General features: G+C 38.1%; 1 protein-coding gene across 4 annotated transcripts in view; it reads left to right on the plus strand.

Moving 5' to 3' along the window:
- Positions 1-17,429, plus strand: part of LOC306758826 (glypican-5-like) — a 118,978-nt gene extending 101,549 nt beyond the window's left edge. For 3 of the 4 annotated variants that reach the window (XM_079244231.1, XM_079244233.1, XM_079244234.1), the window contains one exon: positions 15,333-17,429. In XM_079244231.1, coding sequence (XP_079100357.1) covers positions 15,333-15,520 — 188 coding nt within the window. In that variant the 3' untranslated portion in view covers positions 15,521-17,429. The remainder of the gene's footprint in view (positions 1-15,332) is intronic. The other variant, XM_079244232.1, reaches the window with a different exon arrangement.
- The last annotated feature ends 733 nt before the right edge of the window (positions 17,430-18,162 follow it).

Raw genomic sequence — 18,162 nt, forward strand, 5'->3', positions numbered from 1 at the left:
CAGGACAGAAATTCAAATTGTACGTATTTGTTGTCATTTGTAAAATGTGTTTATGACCATTCTCTACATTCAACAGAGTACATGACCTGAAGCATCTTGTCTCCGAAAAACAGCAAACCACAAGCTGGGACAGAGCATCCTGTTACCTCTGCATTTTGTACTTCTTTCCTGTTTCTGTGATCTATGACTTATTTCTTGTAACTGAAGTTTATCAGATTTTTGCAATAAAGTAGAGCAGCAAGTTAATCTTCCTGGAAACTGATGCATGTATTTTCTTATCCAGTGAGATACAAACACACCAAAAGGTGTATGAATAAAGATGCTTGAAGGGGAAGTGATCGTTGGAGGGAAAGGTTTGGAGTGCGAGTGTACACTAACAACTTACTTTGCAAAGCGCTTCAGACATAGATCTCTGAGTCCGTCTCTTCATTTATATGTGAAAGAAGTTTTAAAACCTGACACTAACCAGCAGAAAAGTACTGAATGCCAGTGACTCACTGCTCTGATATTGTCACCACATAAAAAGCCTTAACTACAGTACCAGAGATGGAACTCTTATTCACTAAAATAACGAGAAATCTTTACGTGTGTAGGTTTCCAAGCAATAAATGGCATTTTAAAGTTGAAGATGGCATCCAGACTCATAAAGTGCTCTTTATTGAAAGCTGCAAATTCAGTGGATATAACTTTGGGTTTATTGTGTGCATAACACCCTGTTACACCACCCTTTCCCCTTGACCCAGAGTCTGCCTTAAAACTTTAACTTTAAGCTTGTCATTAGGACCAGATTTAGTCCCTGAAATCAAGGAAGCATGTTGCTTCAGACTGCACAAACTTACTGTTAAATATTTAGCTGAGGCTACATTGTGATGGGCCTAGAATATTTACTTTATTGAAGCCCACACCACCATTTTTATGCTGGGGGTTGCCATGAGACTTTGATGGATGTGTGTTTGAGAGTGGGGGGGGCATGAGTGACCCCCTTGACTGCCTTACCCAGCTCTCAATACTAGCTACTAACAGAGAAACTGGCATTCCTGCTGTAACACAGTACTGGGCAAATAAAGGCAGACATTCCAATGATATTGAAAAATACAGTAGAAGGATAAGCAGGGATGACTCTGATCCTCTTTGTCTCATCTCAAGCTGGTATGCAAGGGGGAAATACAAACTAGGTGAGGAGAAAGGAAAGACAACAGCAAATGAGTTGGAAGTGAGAATGTAATTCTGCCTTTAATTAATAAGATTCAAACATTTTCTTACCAAGTCTAAAATCACTGTATTACTTAGATGACAGAGGTGGATTACTGCATGGGTGGTCAGATAATGGAGACTTGTAGAGCTCAGCAAATTTTTTATTGACTACCTGCAGAGTGAGTCTATGTGCAGGCTTGATGCCTCAAGGAGACACATGCGAGACAGGGCACTTCATTAAAGGCCAATCCCATTGACCAGTGGTGAGAGCGACAAAGCACTTCTCCCTTATCCATAACTAATGTGGCAATTAGAGCTGATTCTGGAACAGGCTGTTGGGCCTGAGGACTGGCAGGGGAGGCTGACCTCTTGCTGATTCAGCTAATTACAGTTAGGTACAAGAAAACCACTAGCAGCACACTCAGGAATATTCCTTTCAAAACGCAGCAAGTAATGCAACTATGAGTTTACTTCAAAGTATTTGGCTCACCCCCACAAAATTAAAGATTTATAACATCACAGCACATCCTTTTCTTTTTTTTCCAAGATATCTAAAAACACTTTGAAGTTGAGGTATACCCTAAATCACTTTGATTCAGTGGAAACTGCTCTTGCATACTGTATATCTGTGTTTGTGCACTTCTGTTGCTTCTTATTGTTACTGAGCAGGTAGTTCATTAATTACAGTTTTAAAACACTTCAAAATACCTTTTACTATTTAAGTGCTGATAGACTTTGTTTTTCTATGTCATGAGCAAAAACAGAAGCCTCGAACATATAGAATTCTAAATTCTTAAAGTGAAATAAGACACTGTTTGACAGGCTTTGCATTCTTGCTGTAAATGTTACAAGGAAACCTCTTATGAGCATCTGGCAGACGAGGCTGGTGTCATTAGTAGCATCTTTACTTTGCTAAAACATGTAATGTGTTCCATGTAAATAAGAATTGATAATAGGAGAAGAAAAAACATGGAAAAGTATGAATCTTTGTCTGTATCAGTGGCTGATTCCAGAAGTGGATATGCTGTGTCAGGAGACTCACACTGACAGTATCTCAAGTGGTGCCTGATGTGCATTTCCTCTTGACTGTAATGGGTGGTGATTGAGTGTGTTCATGCAAGTGAGGGAAGTGAAAGAGAGAGCAAAAGGATATGAAAGTGAGTTTGTTTTTGCATCCTTCACGCTTGTCTGTCTACAAGGACAACCCGACACCTGCCAGTGCAATGAGGCATCTGGTGTTGGAGTGCACACAGGTGTAGCATGTTCTGAGGAATGCGGTGTTGATATTGATGTGTGAGTGTGTGTGTGTGTGTGTGTGCACAGCTTCATGTAACACTAAGAGAAGTGCAGGGTCTCTAACTTTCTTTCAAATGTTTTCTTCTCAGGTTTCCTCTCCATCTAGAAAATATGTCAGACTGACTGGTGGAGGTCACTGTCCTCCCAGGGTCCATTTGCCAATTTGTTTCTGTGAATATGTGTTTTTGTGTGTTTAAAGAGAGTAAATTTTAATCTCTCCAAAGAGTTTGATGGCCTGGTAAGATGCCATTGCACTGATCTCTGCTTAGGAGTTGCCATGCTTTATTGCTGGTTGCTAGGTTGGCTGCAGGCTAAGATATGTACCCTACTGGTGCCCCTGCATTCTGGGACTTTGAGCCTCTTGAACAGTGAAGTACCAGTCTGTACCAGTCAGGTTACCCATGAGTAGTTCTCAGATAATTTGTTTGCTTGTATTTATACACAAATTTAGTGTATCATTTATGATACAAAATAATACTGACACAAAAAACTGTCATGGATAGCAGGGCATACCTAGATGGACAGTATTTACGAACTTATTTTTATCGTAATTGTGATCCTTTTGCGGTTGACTGTTATAAGCTATTGTGATATTCATTTTCTATAATTGTAAAATTGTTTTGTTTCTTATGAGGCACTTTGAGTTGCAGTTGTGCTTGAAAGGTGCTATATAAAGAAAGACATTACTACTTATTTACTTATAGTAATCCTTTCCACTTTCCAACGTTACCACTTTTAATAAGACAGTGAAAAGAAAAAGGTCAATTTCCACTGGGTACATGTGCACTGCAGCCTCTGGAGCTAGTCGCAGACTGGGCACACCACTGCAATTATCATATGTGTCCCAGCAGTGCACCTCTCTGTTAAACATACACACCAGTGCTACTTTTGACAGCTCATACTTCCAGAACACTTCAAACTCAGCAGTTCACATAAAGCCAACAGGAAATCAGACACAGGAGCAATGTAGAGCATCCAGTAAATTTAACAATAAATCACAAATAGATTTGTGATCACTAACTGTCTGGCAAAACACCAGAATAGAAGTCAATTGGTCAGTGATTTATTTTTTTTACTGTCCACCATGGACAATGAAATGTTTATCCTGAAGGTGAAAAATCACAAGATTTTAGTTGACACTAAAAATCACTTTTAGATAGACAGCAGGAGAAAGGAGAAGGTCTGGAACCAAGATATCAACAGTTCTGTGAGTGGGTGGTGAGTTTTACAACCTTTTTTACATGTAAATATATTTTTAAGTGTGTTGTACCAATTCAGTCAAATAAGTTATCTATAAAAAGCCATTAAGTGAAGTATGGGTTAAAAGAACATAAGATTCATGATCCAGTTCAGCAGACTGCACTCACGGGCACTCCACCTCTGATATACTCCCAGTGTAAGGTGATGCATCAAGAAGGTTAGAACAAAACTGCAGCACAGCCACAGCACAGTACACTCAGACCCGGTGGAAACTGATTGTAAGAATACGCTGTGTAAGTTCTTGGCAATGTAAATGTCCATGTTGAGACAGTGATGGAGAGAATTTACAAAACACAGTTACCCAGAGTTTTAGCATTCTTCTGCTATCACCCCACAAGAAGTGTCCGTGGCAACCAAAAGGGACTTTATTCATGTACAAAAGTCTGATTGGAGGCAAAGAAACAGTAAAACAGGAAATGTCACCTAAAACTGTAGTCAGGAAGTAGCAGTGGCCATTCAGTTGAGGCATGGCTCAAGGAGTCACTTGTGTGTTTTGCAAAGATTTATAATATTTATTTTAAATACATTTCGATCTGTAGTTTTTTGTGTCTTTTCTTTGATCATGCCATTCCATAATCAGATTTTTCTGAAGGCACATATGAAAAAGGACCACTTTTTTCAGAAACATATGGATTAACAGGAGGCTTTTTGATGAGTAGCCCCAATGGTATAATCTTTTTTTTTGTTTTCATTGGATTCACTGGGGCCATTATATTGTAAAATAATTTCCGTTGGTCATTACAGCTTTCCAACAGTATGTTGTTTATACAGTATAGCTATAGCTTATAAACAGCATTTGAGCAAACAGAGAAGTTATTGTGATTTTATAGAAACAACAGCCAGCTTGCTGATGCCTTGTTCGTAGCTCTGTGTAATATGTAATACAACATACTGCGTAATGCAAAATATTTCATTTTCAACATTTGTAGAGAACCTTAAATACAAGTAGTCACTCTGGACAGCTGCACACTAGGAACATGGCATATGTGTTGCCTGTGCTTTGCTGAAGTGCTGCATCATGGCTACATGTTTGTATTCACACCACTGACCTTTCTGCTGCAACACGGCAATTGCCTGCACAATTAGTTATACCACAGCATGCTTCTAGCCGAATGGCCATGAAAAGTTTGGGGTAATTGTGGCAAATATGATGATAAAATATCATAAGAAGATAATTAGACATAAATAGATGATTAAAAAAATATTAAAACGTTCATTTGTCTAGCGTTCAAAACAATCACATTTGGGTGCTAAAAGTAATTTGAACAATTCTTTATTTATAAAAAAAAAAACAAAAAAAAAAAACAAAGACCATAATGTGTAAACTGTATTTTGCCTTTGATATATTTCTAATACCAGGAGAAAACATCTTTGTCTGGTTCTATAAAATCCCTGTTGCATTTTGTCAGAAACAAACCTGACAGTGAAGAGTCAGAAACAAACCTTCTGACAGAGTACACACACACACACTTCGTGTACACCTGTATCTGGGATGAAAAATTAGTAATTGATTGCTCCTCGCAGGAAATCATGTTTTCTGGATAGGAATTTTACCCACATTTTCACCTTGTTCGAGGTGAGGAGTATATTTATATAAATATCAAGTTAATATGATGACAAAATAAACATTTTTATTGTGTGATTTTTCTAAAAACTGCATGTAAAATGCTGCACTTCAAAGGCAAAAAAGGCACCAAGTCGAATCTTTAGATGCCTCACAGCTGCAGTGCAGCTAGAGCCACATCTGAGGAGTTTATCTCACACAGCTGTCATGTCATGATCTGTCAACATGGAGCCTGGAATGAAAATCATCACATTTCATACACACCACACATATGCTACACTGTCTGAGTTAAGCTGACTTTAGGCTGCATGTGAAGATGCATTTTAATGCCAGGTGTGAACACAGATACCTAAAGCTGTTCCTTTGCAATTGGAAAACTCTGGATTTGTTAAAAAACAAATGTGAGCGTAGGAATAGGAGCGTAGGAAACCACAGCTTTTTTTGGGGAGCGTGTGAAGTTCTTAAGATCACAACATAGCAACACAAAAGGCTTCAAGGGCAAGAAAACAGCAAACTTCAGATGTTGAGCTTTCGCTTCCTAAGTTCTCATTATTTGAACAGAAACTAGACCCCAACCAACATGTGAATTTATTGTGTGAAAGTCATGTACAATTTTCTCAACAAATCAGTTGATTTAAATTATAGAAAAGTCAACAACTATACCCAGATGTAATTCCAGGGTCTCTTGAATTTTACAGGGAGCCTTTCAACCAGTGTCCATTTCCCTTTTATTATGATATTCTATGCTTAAATCAATGACAATAACATGTTCATATGAAGTTAAAAGATATTGTTGTTGTAGTATTAAATTCTTCAACTAGAACTTTCAAAGGTTATTTAATAGCTTCCATTGCTCTTTTAGTGACTTGTATCCATGGCTACTATTTACTATTTCCATTTAATTGAACAGGGGCAATGTGATTTAATGTAGTTCCAAAGATCCAACTTTGTGCAGAAACCTTTATAACGACTCTTTGGCATTACATTTACTGCTAATATAGTGCATACATAAGTAGTTTTGAGAACCATAAAGTCTTGAGTACATACTGAAAATAAAATGTAAACACTACTTGCACACATGCCTCTCGCCTGCTAATTGCTGAATAAGCTTCAGCTTCCCTGCAATCCTAAAGTTGAATAAGTGGTGAAGAAAGTAAATGAATGAACACAACCCAAACAATACAACAAAATATACGACAAAATAAATCAAACAATAGACATTAACAATGTAAAAATAAACACCTTTTTTTGAGGAGTCCAACTGCTCACTGTGCAAAAAACAGAAAACTGACAAACTGATGCTGGGAGCTGATACTACTGTTTTCCAAGGACAAAGGTTCTTTTGAGTGCTTTTGAATGTGGAAAAGGCCAGCAGCAGCTTCTGCTGCTCATTGGTAAAAGGATGTGATATGTCAGTCTCCAGAAGCCTCCAAAAACACCAGAAAAAGTTGCTAGTTTCACTAAAGAGGTCTGAAAACGTGTGAAACATAGCAATAAAGTCACATAAAGGATAACATTGTAAACAATGGGTCTTCCAAGTAGCTGCTCTAGGGATGGGGCTGCCTGCAGTAGTGCCTGTTGAAAATAGATGGAGGCAGTTGGTCCTTTCTACCAGTAGACAGCAAAGAGACATTTAAGTACTGATATCCCCACCCATTTGGTATCTACTAAATTTGACACTAATTGATCCTAAATTTTAGAATCAATTAGTGTCTGATAATCTAGTTTCTACCAAAGTATTGGACACAGTTTTGACTTGATAGCTAAAAAAAAGTCTATCTGTTTTTATGTTCAGCATAATGACACCCAGGAACTCTACAGCCAGACTAAGCTGCTCTGCGCTTGATTAGCCTCTAAATTAGCTGCACCACATACCCCTGCCTTGATTTCTTTATCACTCTCCTTGTTTTTGGTCATTCTTTTGTCATTGCCAGATATGAAACATCTCTTCATTTTGATAAACCAACTTTCTCCAGTTTGTTTACATAAGACACACTGCTACTTGCAGCTACACCAATGAGTGAGGATGGAGCCCCTTTAAGGAGTTCCACATTGTCTCTACAAACTCCACACTGTCAAGGGTCCATTTTAATTCAAAGCCGTCAGCCTACCGATAACCCCTCCTGGCTCAGGGCCCAAAGCATTCGGCCGGTTTGCCTTTTGGCAAACTAACTACACCAACTGGAATAAGTGTGCAAGTTTAGCCAAGATTAATCCTAAATTTTAAAATTTCAAATGGAATTGAATGGAAGTGCATATGCTAAAAGACCAGAAAAGCATAGTACCATATTTAATGCTCCTCTTCATTTTTATCTGGGAAACAGAGCCGGTTGTTCTTTATGGTGAGATACTTAAAAGCTGACATAGGTTACACATAGAGATTTGGTGCTAACTTAAACTAATCTGGAAATAATTTATATTCCGCTAAAAAAAATTTGAAAAGCCTGAAGCAAGCACCATATCTTTAAAAGCACTGCTGTTTTACACCTGGTAAACAGCAATACAAATTGGTCCCGAAAGTCCTAAGTGTTATTATTAAAGTCCTTGGCAGCTCTATTGCAGTAAGAGAAGGGAACAGCTGAATGCACTCACTAAAGTGTTGAACTGAGGCTAAGACAAAGCACACAGTATGCTCAGGGGGGATCTAATCACATTATTGTCTCTAATTCAGACAGCATGTTTGTCTGTGCATGCATACGTGTACGTTCACTATGAGCTGCATAAATCTTTAGCGTGCTTACATTTATGTGTCTGCCTCTGTGAGTGGTAAAAAACTATGTCAGGGGTCACCTATGCTAATGAAAGATTGCCATGAGGCAGATCCAGTGGCCTTGTGAAAGATCAGACTCAGGAGCTACTTTACAGCTCCCACCGCCTGCATCCGCCTCCCATCTACTCCTTAGCAGGCATACATTCTGCAAGGTCAAGGCAGCGGTATGAGCTAAGACAGAGAGGGGAGAATGACCAAGATGATACAACCTCCTGTCTATATGAACAACACCCACTTAATATACTGTAAATCTATCTCTCTACCAACTGACTGCTTATAATTACACACAGCATGATAAACATGTCAAAATGGCTCATTTAATAGTTTTTTTATGCTACTGCTATAAGCTAAGTCTTACAGCAGTAGTTTACATTGGAAATATATTAAACTGCGATAACACAGTTCTGGCTCAAATTTAAAACAACATAAAAATGAACACAGCTGAATCAATATATCAGTGTGTGTTGTGGTTGCAAGGCCGTGTTTTGTCTGGAGACATTGCTTTGTAAACTTGAAATCTACTGTTGGGACAACGTGATAAGCTCCAGTATACAGTAGCAAATTTTTTGTGGATTACAGTTATGCAGCTAAGGATTAGCCAAGACTCATATTAAGGCTTACATGACACACATACACAGGCAAGGGAAACATAACCTACGGAATATGGACCTATTTCACAGTATTAGGTCTCTGAATTTGTCCCCTCATATGCTTTATAACCTTTTTCCTATTACCTTCCCCCTTGGTATGAGTGTTTGAATATTAGTTTGTGCCTCTTTTTGTGTGTCATTGTGCTGTCTGTGTGAGTATTCTTTCTAAAATCTTATCATCTGGGGAGAGAGAGTTGTGTGAAATCAGCTTGCATCTTCCTCTATAAGGTGTAAGGATTTAATCAGTATTGACAATATACTGGCAAACCAAAGAAAAAATTGAGACAGAGAGACGGAAGGATGGAGGGTAGCTGTATAAAACTGATCTCATTGCCCAGAGAACCATCATGCAGTTTTCCATCCCCCAATTTTTTTCCAAAGAAACGATGACTAATACTTTTGTAATTCTCCTCACTCACTTCCGAACCTTATTCCCCTTTTCCTCCCACCCGTCCCCTCCCATTCCTCCTGCTTCTTGGCCAGAACCTGTGGTCCACCTCTTCCTCATTGTTGTGGCCAGGCTTGTTAGAAGCAGCTGTTGTTCTTCTTTGGCTGGTGAGAAATGGAAGTTCCTACACACACACACAAGCTACCCATCTGGAGAGGCATTAATGGCAAAGGACACTGTTAACCAGTTCTCACACACTTAGCCAACACAGAGGTCAACAAGGTCCTTAAACTGTGTGTGTTTATGGCAGAATGGATATTGGATTGTCAGATATAGAAAGTCACATTTTCCATTTTCTTTTTTCTCAGTGACCCAGTTGAGTGAGAGTTTGAATGACAAAGAAAAACTTGAAAAACCCTTTCTCTGTATTTGTCTACACCCCCAAACACCCTTGCATACATTATTACACACCTCTGACATATTCAGCACAATAAGCTCCTGGTGTGTTTTTCTTTCTCACTGTTTGTCTTTTTATAAAACTCTTCACAGATTGAATAACTACATTGACTGATGGAGAACATATGTCATCAACTGTTGTTTCAAAGAGAGAAGTGTGTGCCTTTAGCCTTGAAGTCACATAAAGTGATTGATACCATCTGTCCTGATATGAGTGACTAAGGATATTCGTCCTCCACATACTTAATGCCTTAAAAGCCTAACTGTTTCCTTTTTCTAACCATTTATGTCATTCCCCTGCCTCCTCCACCATATTTAGAGGATTTACATTCGTGCCAGTCCATGACAGAGAGCTTATCTGCTAACTTTGTCTCATCATCACAACATCAAATTCCTTTATTCTTCCACTCTCCTGCATTTCTTTGTGTCCTCTGTAACTGTGGTTCAACTTTTTCCTATGCATGATTTCTCAACTATAACTAGGTATTCTCATGTCATTGGTTAGAATCTGATTTTTTTCTTTTTATCCCCAAAGGGAAATGATTTGTCATAGCAACAACACAATCAAGGGGCAAGGTGCAACTAAAGAACAAGGAGAAAAGAAAGGACTAAAAAAAAGAAAACTCAAAATTTACTCTGGCAGCAGCAGGCAAAAATAACCTGTATTATTCCTTCAATAAAGAGAACTTGGAGCATGATGCTTGAAACTTGATACAATTTTCGTTACTACAGGGGTGTGACAAAAACTTTTTTTTTTTCATATAAATCAGAGTCCAAGCAACAAAATAACTCAATATTTTCGCTCAGCACAGAGTAAAAACAAAAAAAAAAAGCTAAATTTAAAAGAAAATACAACTACTACTTAGTGTACATGTTATTGTAAGTGTCCTTTTCTTCCCAATGCTTGAGAACAGATCAAGTAAATACAAACAAACTGATTAAGATGATCAACATCTTGTTAAATCAGTGAAGAAGCCTGAGGATGAAATCCACATAAATATATCAGACAGGAACCTGGTTTATGATCATATTCCCATTGTTGCTGGCAGAGCAGGGTTGCACTTGTGGTTGTTTAGGTCTGTTAGTCCTCCTTCCTCAGTCTCAGCGTGGGGACTTTAAGAAATACATAACTGTCAGATATAAATAGCTAAGTAGCGTAAGCTTAGTAGCAGCTATATCACTGTAGCTATGAATCTAAGGCACGATCTTTTAATTTATTTGGAATTCAATCTTTTTGTGCCAAAACAAAAAAATAAAAACACTCTCTGCGGTGGGAAATACAAGATTGTTGTTTAATTAGACAATGGTAAAGTGTTAATAGAGGAGCAAAGACATAGCAAGCCATACAGTTTATTACAGAATGTTGATGGTCATCCTGGATTGTCAAAACTCTACATGTTTATTGTGTTTGAATAGACACTTACTCTCCTGATATAACTTTGGAGTGACAGTGTGGTTGGCTTTAAACTAACCCTGGTCTATTTCTTTGGATAATATGATTCTGTTTGGCATTGTGTCAATGTACAAATCAAATGAAGCATTGCAGAACAGCAGCCTGAAGTTTCAGAATTTCTACTCGAGCTAGCGAGATTGTTTTCCCAAGATAACAAAATGATAAAGGTTGGCTCAAAAATAAGTGCAATACATCCAATTTTATTGCGGAGGGGCAAAAGTTATACAGTATACAATGTATACATGTAATTCTGTGAAAGACTGATTGTTAAAACCTGCTGTCAACTGCGAGGGTAGTAAAGAGGAACACTGGCAGCAAAGTTCCAAGGGGGTCCTGTGATGCAGAAAGTTGCTATAACAGGCTGCCACAAGAACATTTACCCTGTGACCCTGAATTGGACTAAACAGTAGAACATGAATGAATGAATCTATACTGTGTAATATAAGAAAATGGGAGAGATTTAAAAAATGTTTCCTACTCATTACCCACATGGTACACTGTTACAAAAATGGAAAGGGACAAGAAAATATCCAAATAGTTATTTTATTTGGAAAAAGAAAAAAAAAAGAATATGTGGCATGTTGCTTGTACTTTTAGGTCAGTACCACTAATTACATAAAAGTAGGGCTGGGCGATATGACCTTTTAGTAATATCCCAATATTTTTATGGCATGTCACGATATACGATATATATCTCAATATTTACCTTAGCCTTGAATTAATGCTTTGGTGCTTACAATCACATCGGTAAGATGATTTTGTGTCTCCATTAAAACATAATTGTTCATACTGCATTAGATATGCTGATTTTAAACATTTATGCCAAAAGGATGAAATTGTAAGGAAGCAAACTGATCAAAACCGTATTTATTGAACAGTGAAAACAGTGGTAGAAACATGTCATTTTAAAACAAAATAAAGTGCCTTTGCATGATGTAATAAATGCAACGTATGAAAATAGGTGCTCTAGGGGGGAACTTTTCAAATGATGAGCTATTATAAGGCTTTGCTTTATGGGTACGTTTTTGAGTTGTCGTGTATTTTTTTTAATCGCAGAGTTTACCGTAGAAATCAGTCTTATAATACAGGCAGTATGTCCTCGTATCGTCTCTAATAAACGGCTTCAGACAGTTTTTAATTCAGGGTTTGATTCCCACTCCTTTCTAGAGACATGACGAACTAGATAAATATGCTTGTGTCACACACACAGTGGATGAGGTGAGTAAGTGACAGAGGCTGTGAATGTAATCAAATAGAATTAATTATTTTTGCGAAAAACTTTGCAATGTACATCCCACTCTGTAATCCAGAGCGGGATCAGTGGCAGATTTTGTTGTTCATTGTGACTGTAGGTGGAGTCGTGCAGGTTTCCTCTCTGCTCCTCTGACTGGCTGCAGCTGCAACCGGAGCGACTGAGTGTTTTAGGACGGGGAGAGACTCTCGTTCGTGACAAAATCTTTACAATATGTGCTTTAAAGTCAGTCGCTAAAACACCAGGAAAGTCTCCAATAACTCCAGTAAAAGTCACTAGATTTGTCACTAGTCACTTTTCACAAAAAAAGTCGTCAGATTGAGCGAGAAAGTTGCCAAGTTAGCAACAGTGGCTACACGCTTCCTCTCATGACGTAGCACGTAGCTCACGTTATGTACGTAACTAGGTGCGCTTGCTTTAACTCTCTGTGCAAAGCGGTGCAGAGTCGAGGAGGAGTGAGAAAACCCCGCCCACAGCTAAAAACAACTGTGTGACAACAGGATACTCGAATATGACGAATATAGGCATTTTCTATGTCGCACAGAGGACTAGGCATGATATCTCGATTATATTCGATATATCGCCCAGCCCTACATAAAAGCCAAACTGCATGAGGGATGAGAGAGGGCCTTTACAACCCAGGTGCACCAAGCTCAGGTCCTCAAATGAAAAGGGACCTCCCATATAAGATATAACGTTCTATGTGGACACAACAGATTGATACATTAACAGATATACATTAAGGCCAGGGCTGTCACACCTATAATAGCTTTAATTGATTGTTGTAGAAAGAAAAGTCAGTTGTTGAAACAGTAGAAAGTGCAGAAAGTTTGCTACGTGGAACAAATCATTCATATGGATAAAAAAATAAATAAATTGAAAGTCCAGATTAGACTTGCTCATCTCATGAAGCCAGAGCAGTTGTGGAACAGTTGTCTTTGCACAGAGGAACGTAAGGTCAGCCTCTGCCATAATGAAAGGAATTGCCCTTATTCCAAAAGGCAGTGTGGCAGACTGTCTGAAGGAAGGTTGCTGTACATTTTCCATTGACGATGAGTCAGTGGTCTACTTCATAGACAGCTATATGAAGTCTGAGCATTTCAGAGCTGTCAGCTAAGATTTAGCCAGTTAACTTAACAGATGTATTTAACAATGACCCAAATGTTCTGTGAAAGCAACCCAGAGGTTTAAAGACAATAAAAGAAAAACGGGAACGTCAGTCACTATTTCCAATGTTATGTTCAAATTAAAATAGGCCTTCATGCAATCCATCCCTGCATCCATTCAATACATTTGTCACATTATGAAGCATAAATATAATATTTCAAACACTTATTTCTGTACCTAATTCACAGATTATCTACTTTGGGGTCTTCGCACTGTTGCATTTTTTGCGAAAACTTTACTGTTGCAAACTTAACTATACACCATGTAAACATTGTTTCAAACCATTTAACAAATTTTTACTTTGATTTTAAGTTGCCTACAATGAATATTTACTGCTTTGAAAAAAAAAATTTTATACTGAAGTGAATTATTAAATCCAATTTTGTTTTCTTCTGAAGCAACACTGCATTCCTATTTTGCAGCCTTAAATCAAATAAACACTTTACTTAGTTGGTATTACTGTTATTTTAGTCACAATTGGTTGTTTTGGCAAAGATATGCTCTACTAATTAGCCAGTTGGGTCGCCTGCAGCAGTGTTGTTACTGTTGAGTCGGCCCACTGAAACTGTGTTCTGACTACTCCCCGATGAGATGCAGCCCATTTCCATTGAAACAATAACAGCAATCTGAGTTGAGATAAATGATGTCTTTGTCTATTGTCCTCTAGAACAACAAAAACCTTTGCCCCAAGAAACACATCTCTCTTCAGAGCCCTGCCAAGCCCTGTTCGCACATGCATGCTTCATAACCCAAGAGCAAGGTTAGGGATGGGCTGAAATTGGTTCTGTCCTAAAAAAGAGAATGTTTGTTTATACATACTTGTGGGGGAAATTATATTAACTTAAATTTCAAGACAGCAATAAACATTGTTATTGGAAATCAGAATTTTTGTGGCTTTGATATCTGATAAGCTAAATGAACCGATCTGTGGAGTTGTTTAACAACAAGTTATTACTAAATGAAGTCTATAAATTTACACAGTGAGGCACCTGTCAGCATTGCCCCAAACTATTATTTGTCCTATCACACTGTTCATTTCTTTCTTTCTGTGTGATAGAGTTCCTGTCCCCCTTTAGAAAATAGTCTCAGGTTAGCTGGAATTCAGCTTGTGTCTAAAGGTGTGATCCTGCTGTGCTGAGTGGGTTTTATTTCCCTCTGATTCACTGAATTACTTAGCTGTGCTGGGTTGGGTCAACCTGGGATCCATGCAGAGGGGTGGAAAGAAGGATGGGCAATGAGCAAAAGGAATCCATTAACACATCATCATCATCATCATCATCATCATCCAGAGGGAAAAAGGGGGGAACTCAGAGGCAGCGGCAACACTGATATATGAGAATAAAAGTGTAACAGTGTGGAATTTCTGTTGATGTCAGCAGGAAATGTGTGTGTTGTTTTACTTTGTATGTTTGTTAAGGTAAAGGGACACCCAGGCATCAATCATCAATATGTATATAGAGGTGGAGGTTTCTGTCATTGAGGTTTAGAAAAACACACTATACAATGGAACTGCTTGGATATGTGCAAATTCATGTTTATAATATAGTTATACACTGGCAGTATGAGTGCACTCATGAGTACTTTAAAGAACACTTGAAAGTAAGTTGTGAGTGCTTGTACCTCAAACAGACAGCTGTGCTTATACTGATGAGTATTACTTTACTTTAAGCAGACATATTTTGTTTCATTTTTATGCTGAATTGTTTCTGAAAACCCTTTTCTATGTAGTAGTTTCAATGGTTATGGAAGATAAAGAGCCAATAATACATCATTTTTACTAACCCAAAGCATCTGGTACGGATTCACAGCAGATTGCCATGATTAACAGAATGCTTAACTGTTTTTCTCTTGTGTTTTTTTTCTCTTTTTTTTTGTCTTCCAGCAGATAAAGAAGTCTCTACTGAACATGAATCACCTGGGAAACAGCCTAGAAGGGACAACACAAAAGAAAGTCCTGATAGGCCCCCTTCAGTGAAGGTGATAGGAGGTTCACCAACAGTCAGCTGGCTACAACCCTGGAGCCTTGCACTGCTTTTCGCTGGACTTGTCTTACAGTGGATGCTGTTCTAATAACAGCACAGACTGTGAATCCACCATCATCCCTGCTCCTTTTGGAACCTACATGCAGACAGACACTCAAAATATGACACATATATTCCTTACTCTTCTCCTCGGCCTACATGGATGAATGGTAATGAAGATAACAGAGAAGGAGAGCAGGACTTTGTGGATGCTGTTGAATGAGCCATCTATGATGGGCTGCCACAGGAACTTGTTGTCCTGCAGCATCAGTACGGGTGTTTGCACAAGCTGACTGCATGCATGCTCATCTGCAAAGACAAAACTTGTTTTTATACACTGTTTGGGGCTAGACGTGTGTGTGTATAGGAGCTTTAAGGCTCATTGTATCACTTGCACAAACACACCTTTGGATTCAGAATGTGGCTGCATCATTCTTATGAACATTTACAAATGTAAACTCAAACATGTTCCATGTAACTGAACAGCTATCTTCCTTTTTGTACTGCTGGTTTTTATGTATCCTCCAAGCTACAAATCTCATCATAACACTGCAGCATTTGCCAAACAGGCAGAAGGAATTATGCCCATTTGAAAACTCATTTCATTTTGGGGATTAAAGAATGCATGATAGACTGATAGATCAGTCCCAGGTGCCTGGCCCAAAACAGCAGATCTGATATGCTCTAATGACTGTGTACTTTTGTGAGGATTAGAATGTAATGAGTTCAAAGGTACAGCACAGATTCACTTGCACGGCTGAACATATTGTGCAGATAAACTAGATGTGCATACTATAGTAAGCAACTGTATATAGATGGAAAGATTTGATAGAGAGTGATGTACTAATCTAAAAAGAGAAACAATTATTGAAATGAATTGGTTGCAATTTGTTGTGTATTTTTTTTCAGCTATGCTTGTCAGAGCTGCACTAATTACAGAAAACCACACAGTTTTAATGTCTGTCTGAACTAAAGCAAGAATATGCATCTCTTTCCAGCTCCAGCCAAGACATGAATGGACATTTTGGACATTTGAACAAAGTCTGTACATTGTTGTTAGTAATTTTAAATGTGCAACCTGTTCTGTGTGTTTGCTCGTTGAATTGCAAATTATTGCACGCATAACCTGCAGAGTTACCAAAACTGTTTAAAAAAATCTTCAGATTGCGTCAGTTACACCTACTATTTTTGAACCAGAATTTTTGCCTACCACTCGTCTCGATTGAATGAATGATTTGCATTTTAAAAACATGAGTGAAGACAGTAGCCTCCAATCAAGCTTTGTCTCTAAAAAAAATGTAAAAAAAAAAAAAAAAAAAAAAAAAAGGAAAACAACATATTATTAATTTGACTGATCTAGTGGGTTCTTCATCTTTTATTGTACTCTGGGTTGGACAAAACTGACATGAGCTCTAATGCCTGTAGACCATTCCTAGCAATTCCAACACAACATTAAGCCTGCATGGGTATGCTCAAAAGGCTTAAAGGGTCAGCAAAAGTTAGAAAAAGTCTTCTGCCATGACTCATTTATGTACCAGTTTTCTTTTGTGCAAAAGATGTTTTAACAGCTTATACAAGCATGGTTGAGTACCTGTCTGAATGAAGAGGATGAATGTAGTTAGTGGTCCACAGAAATGACTGGCTTTGCCTTATCCAGTCATACAATAGGTATCCATCTACAGACAGCTGCAAACTAAAGCCCTGCAATTTAATGAGGGTGAAAAATACCCTGAATGTGTGAAGCTTCGTCAGTTGAATGACAAATAATTGTTTCCTCTGCAGGTTAAACTCCCGACCTTTGTTCATTGCACCAATTTATCATTTACAGTCATTTACTCTGGCATGTGTGTAAATGTACATATTTTACATTATTTGCCACTTGTTTTGTGCCTCATTTTGTCTATTTGTATCAGTATGATACAGTATAGTTGAGCTCAATTAAAAGTGCTCTGCTCTTTTGCTTGTCTGAACACTCCCTCTTTAAAGAAAATATGAGTGTGACAACACAGATTTACTTGGAAACAGTGTTTACTGAAGCTGGACACACCCATGGCATATCTACAGGTGGTTTAAGTTACAGGTCCCAGTTAGTCATTGGCCTGCAGTACATGTTTCTACAGACAACACTTTATTTAAGTCTCCCTCACTCTCATATTGTGCATTTTAGGGCATGACGTCTGTGTGTTTTATTGGTATGTAATGAAATTTCCAGCATAGTTCCAGTCCCCTTCCACCTCATCTGCCTAATAATAGTCACTTTAGTGCTAGATGCATAAAAAATAGTGAGAGACTTGGCCAGATAAGCAGTGAACATAGCTTTTAAAAATTAAACATTTACAATAATCATTTCTGCACAACTTACCATGTTCAATTAGACAAAATGCTGTCCTTGAAACTCATAGTTTAGATGTTACAGAGCATATGGCTGTCATACAATGAGCATAGAAAAGACAAAAATGCAGGCTTTCATGCAGGCATAAACTCAAAACAACGCCAGAAGCACTTTAGAGGCAGGGGGTCCAAAAACAGAAATCCAAAAAATAAAAAAACCATAGCAAGGCTGAAGCAAGGCTAAATTTGGCTTGAAGAATGAAATCATACAATGATAGAGAGCATCTGACTCTGAATGAAGCAAACCTTATCATACTTCTTCGTAAGAAGGGTGACGACGAACACAATACAAGTGTGACA

This window comes from Telmatherina bonti (assembly GCF_933228915.1).
Source record: "Telmatherina bonti genome assembly, chromosome: 7".
Lineage (NCBI taxonomy): Eukaryota > Metazoa > Chordata > Actinopteri > Atheriniformes > Telmatherinidae > Telmatherina > Telmatherina bonti.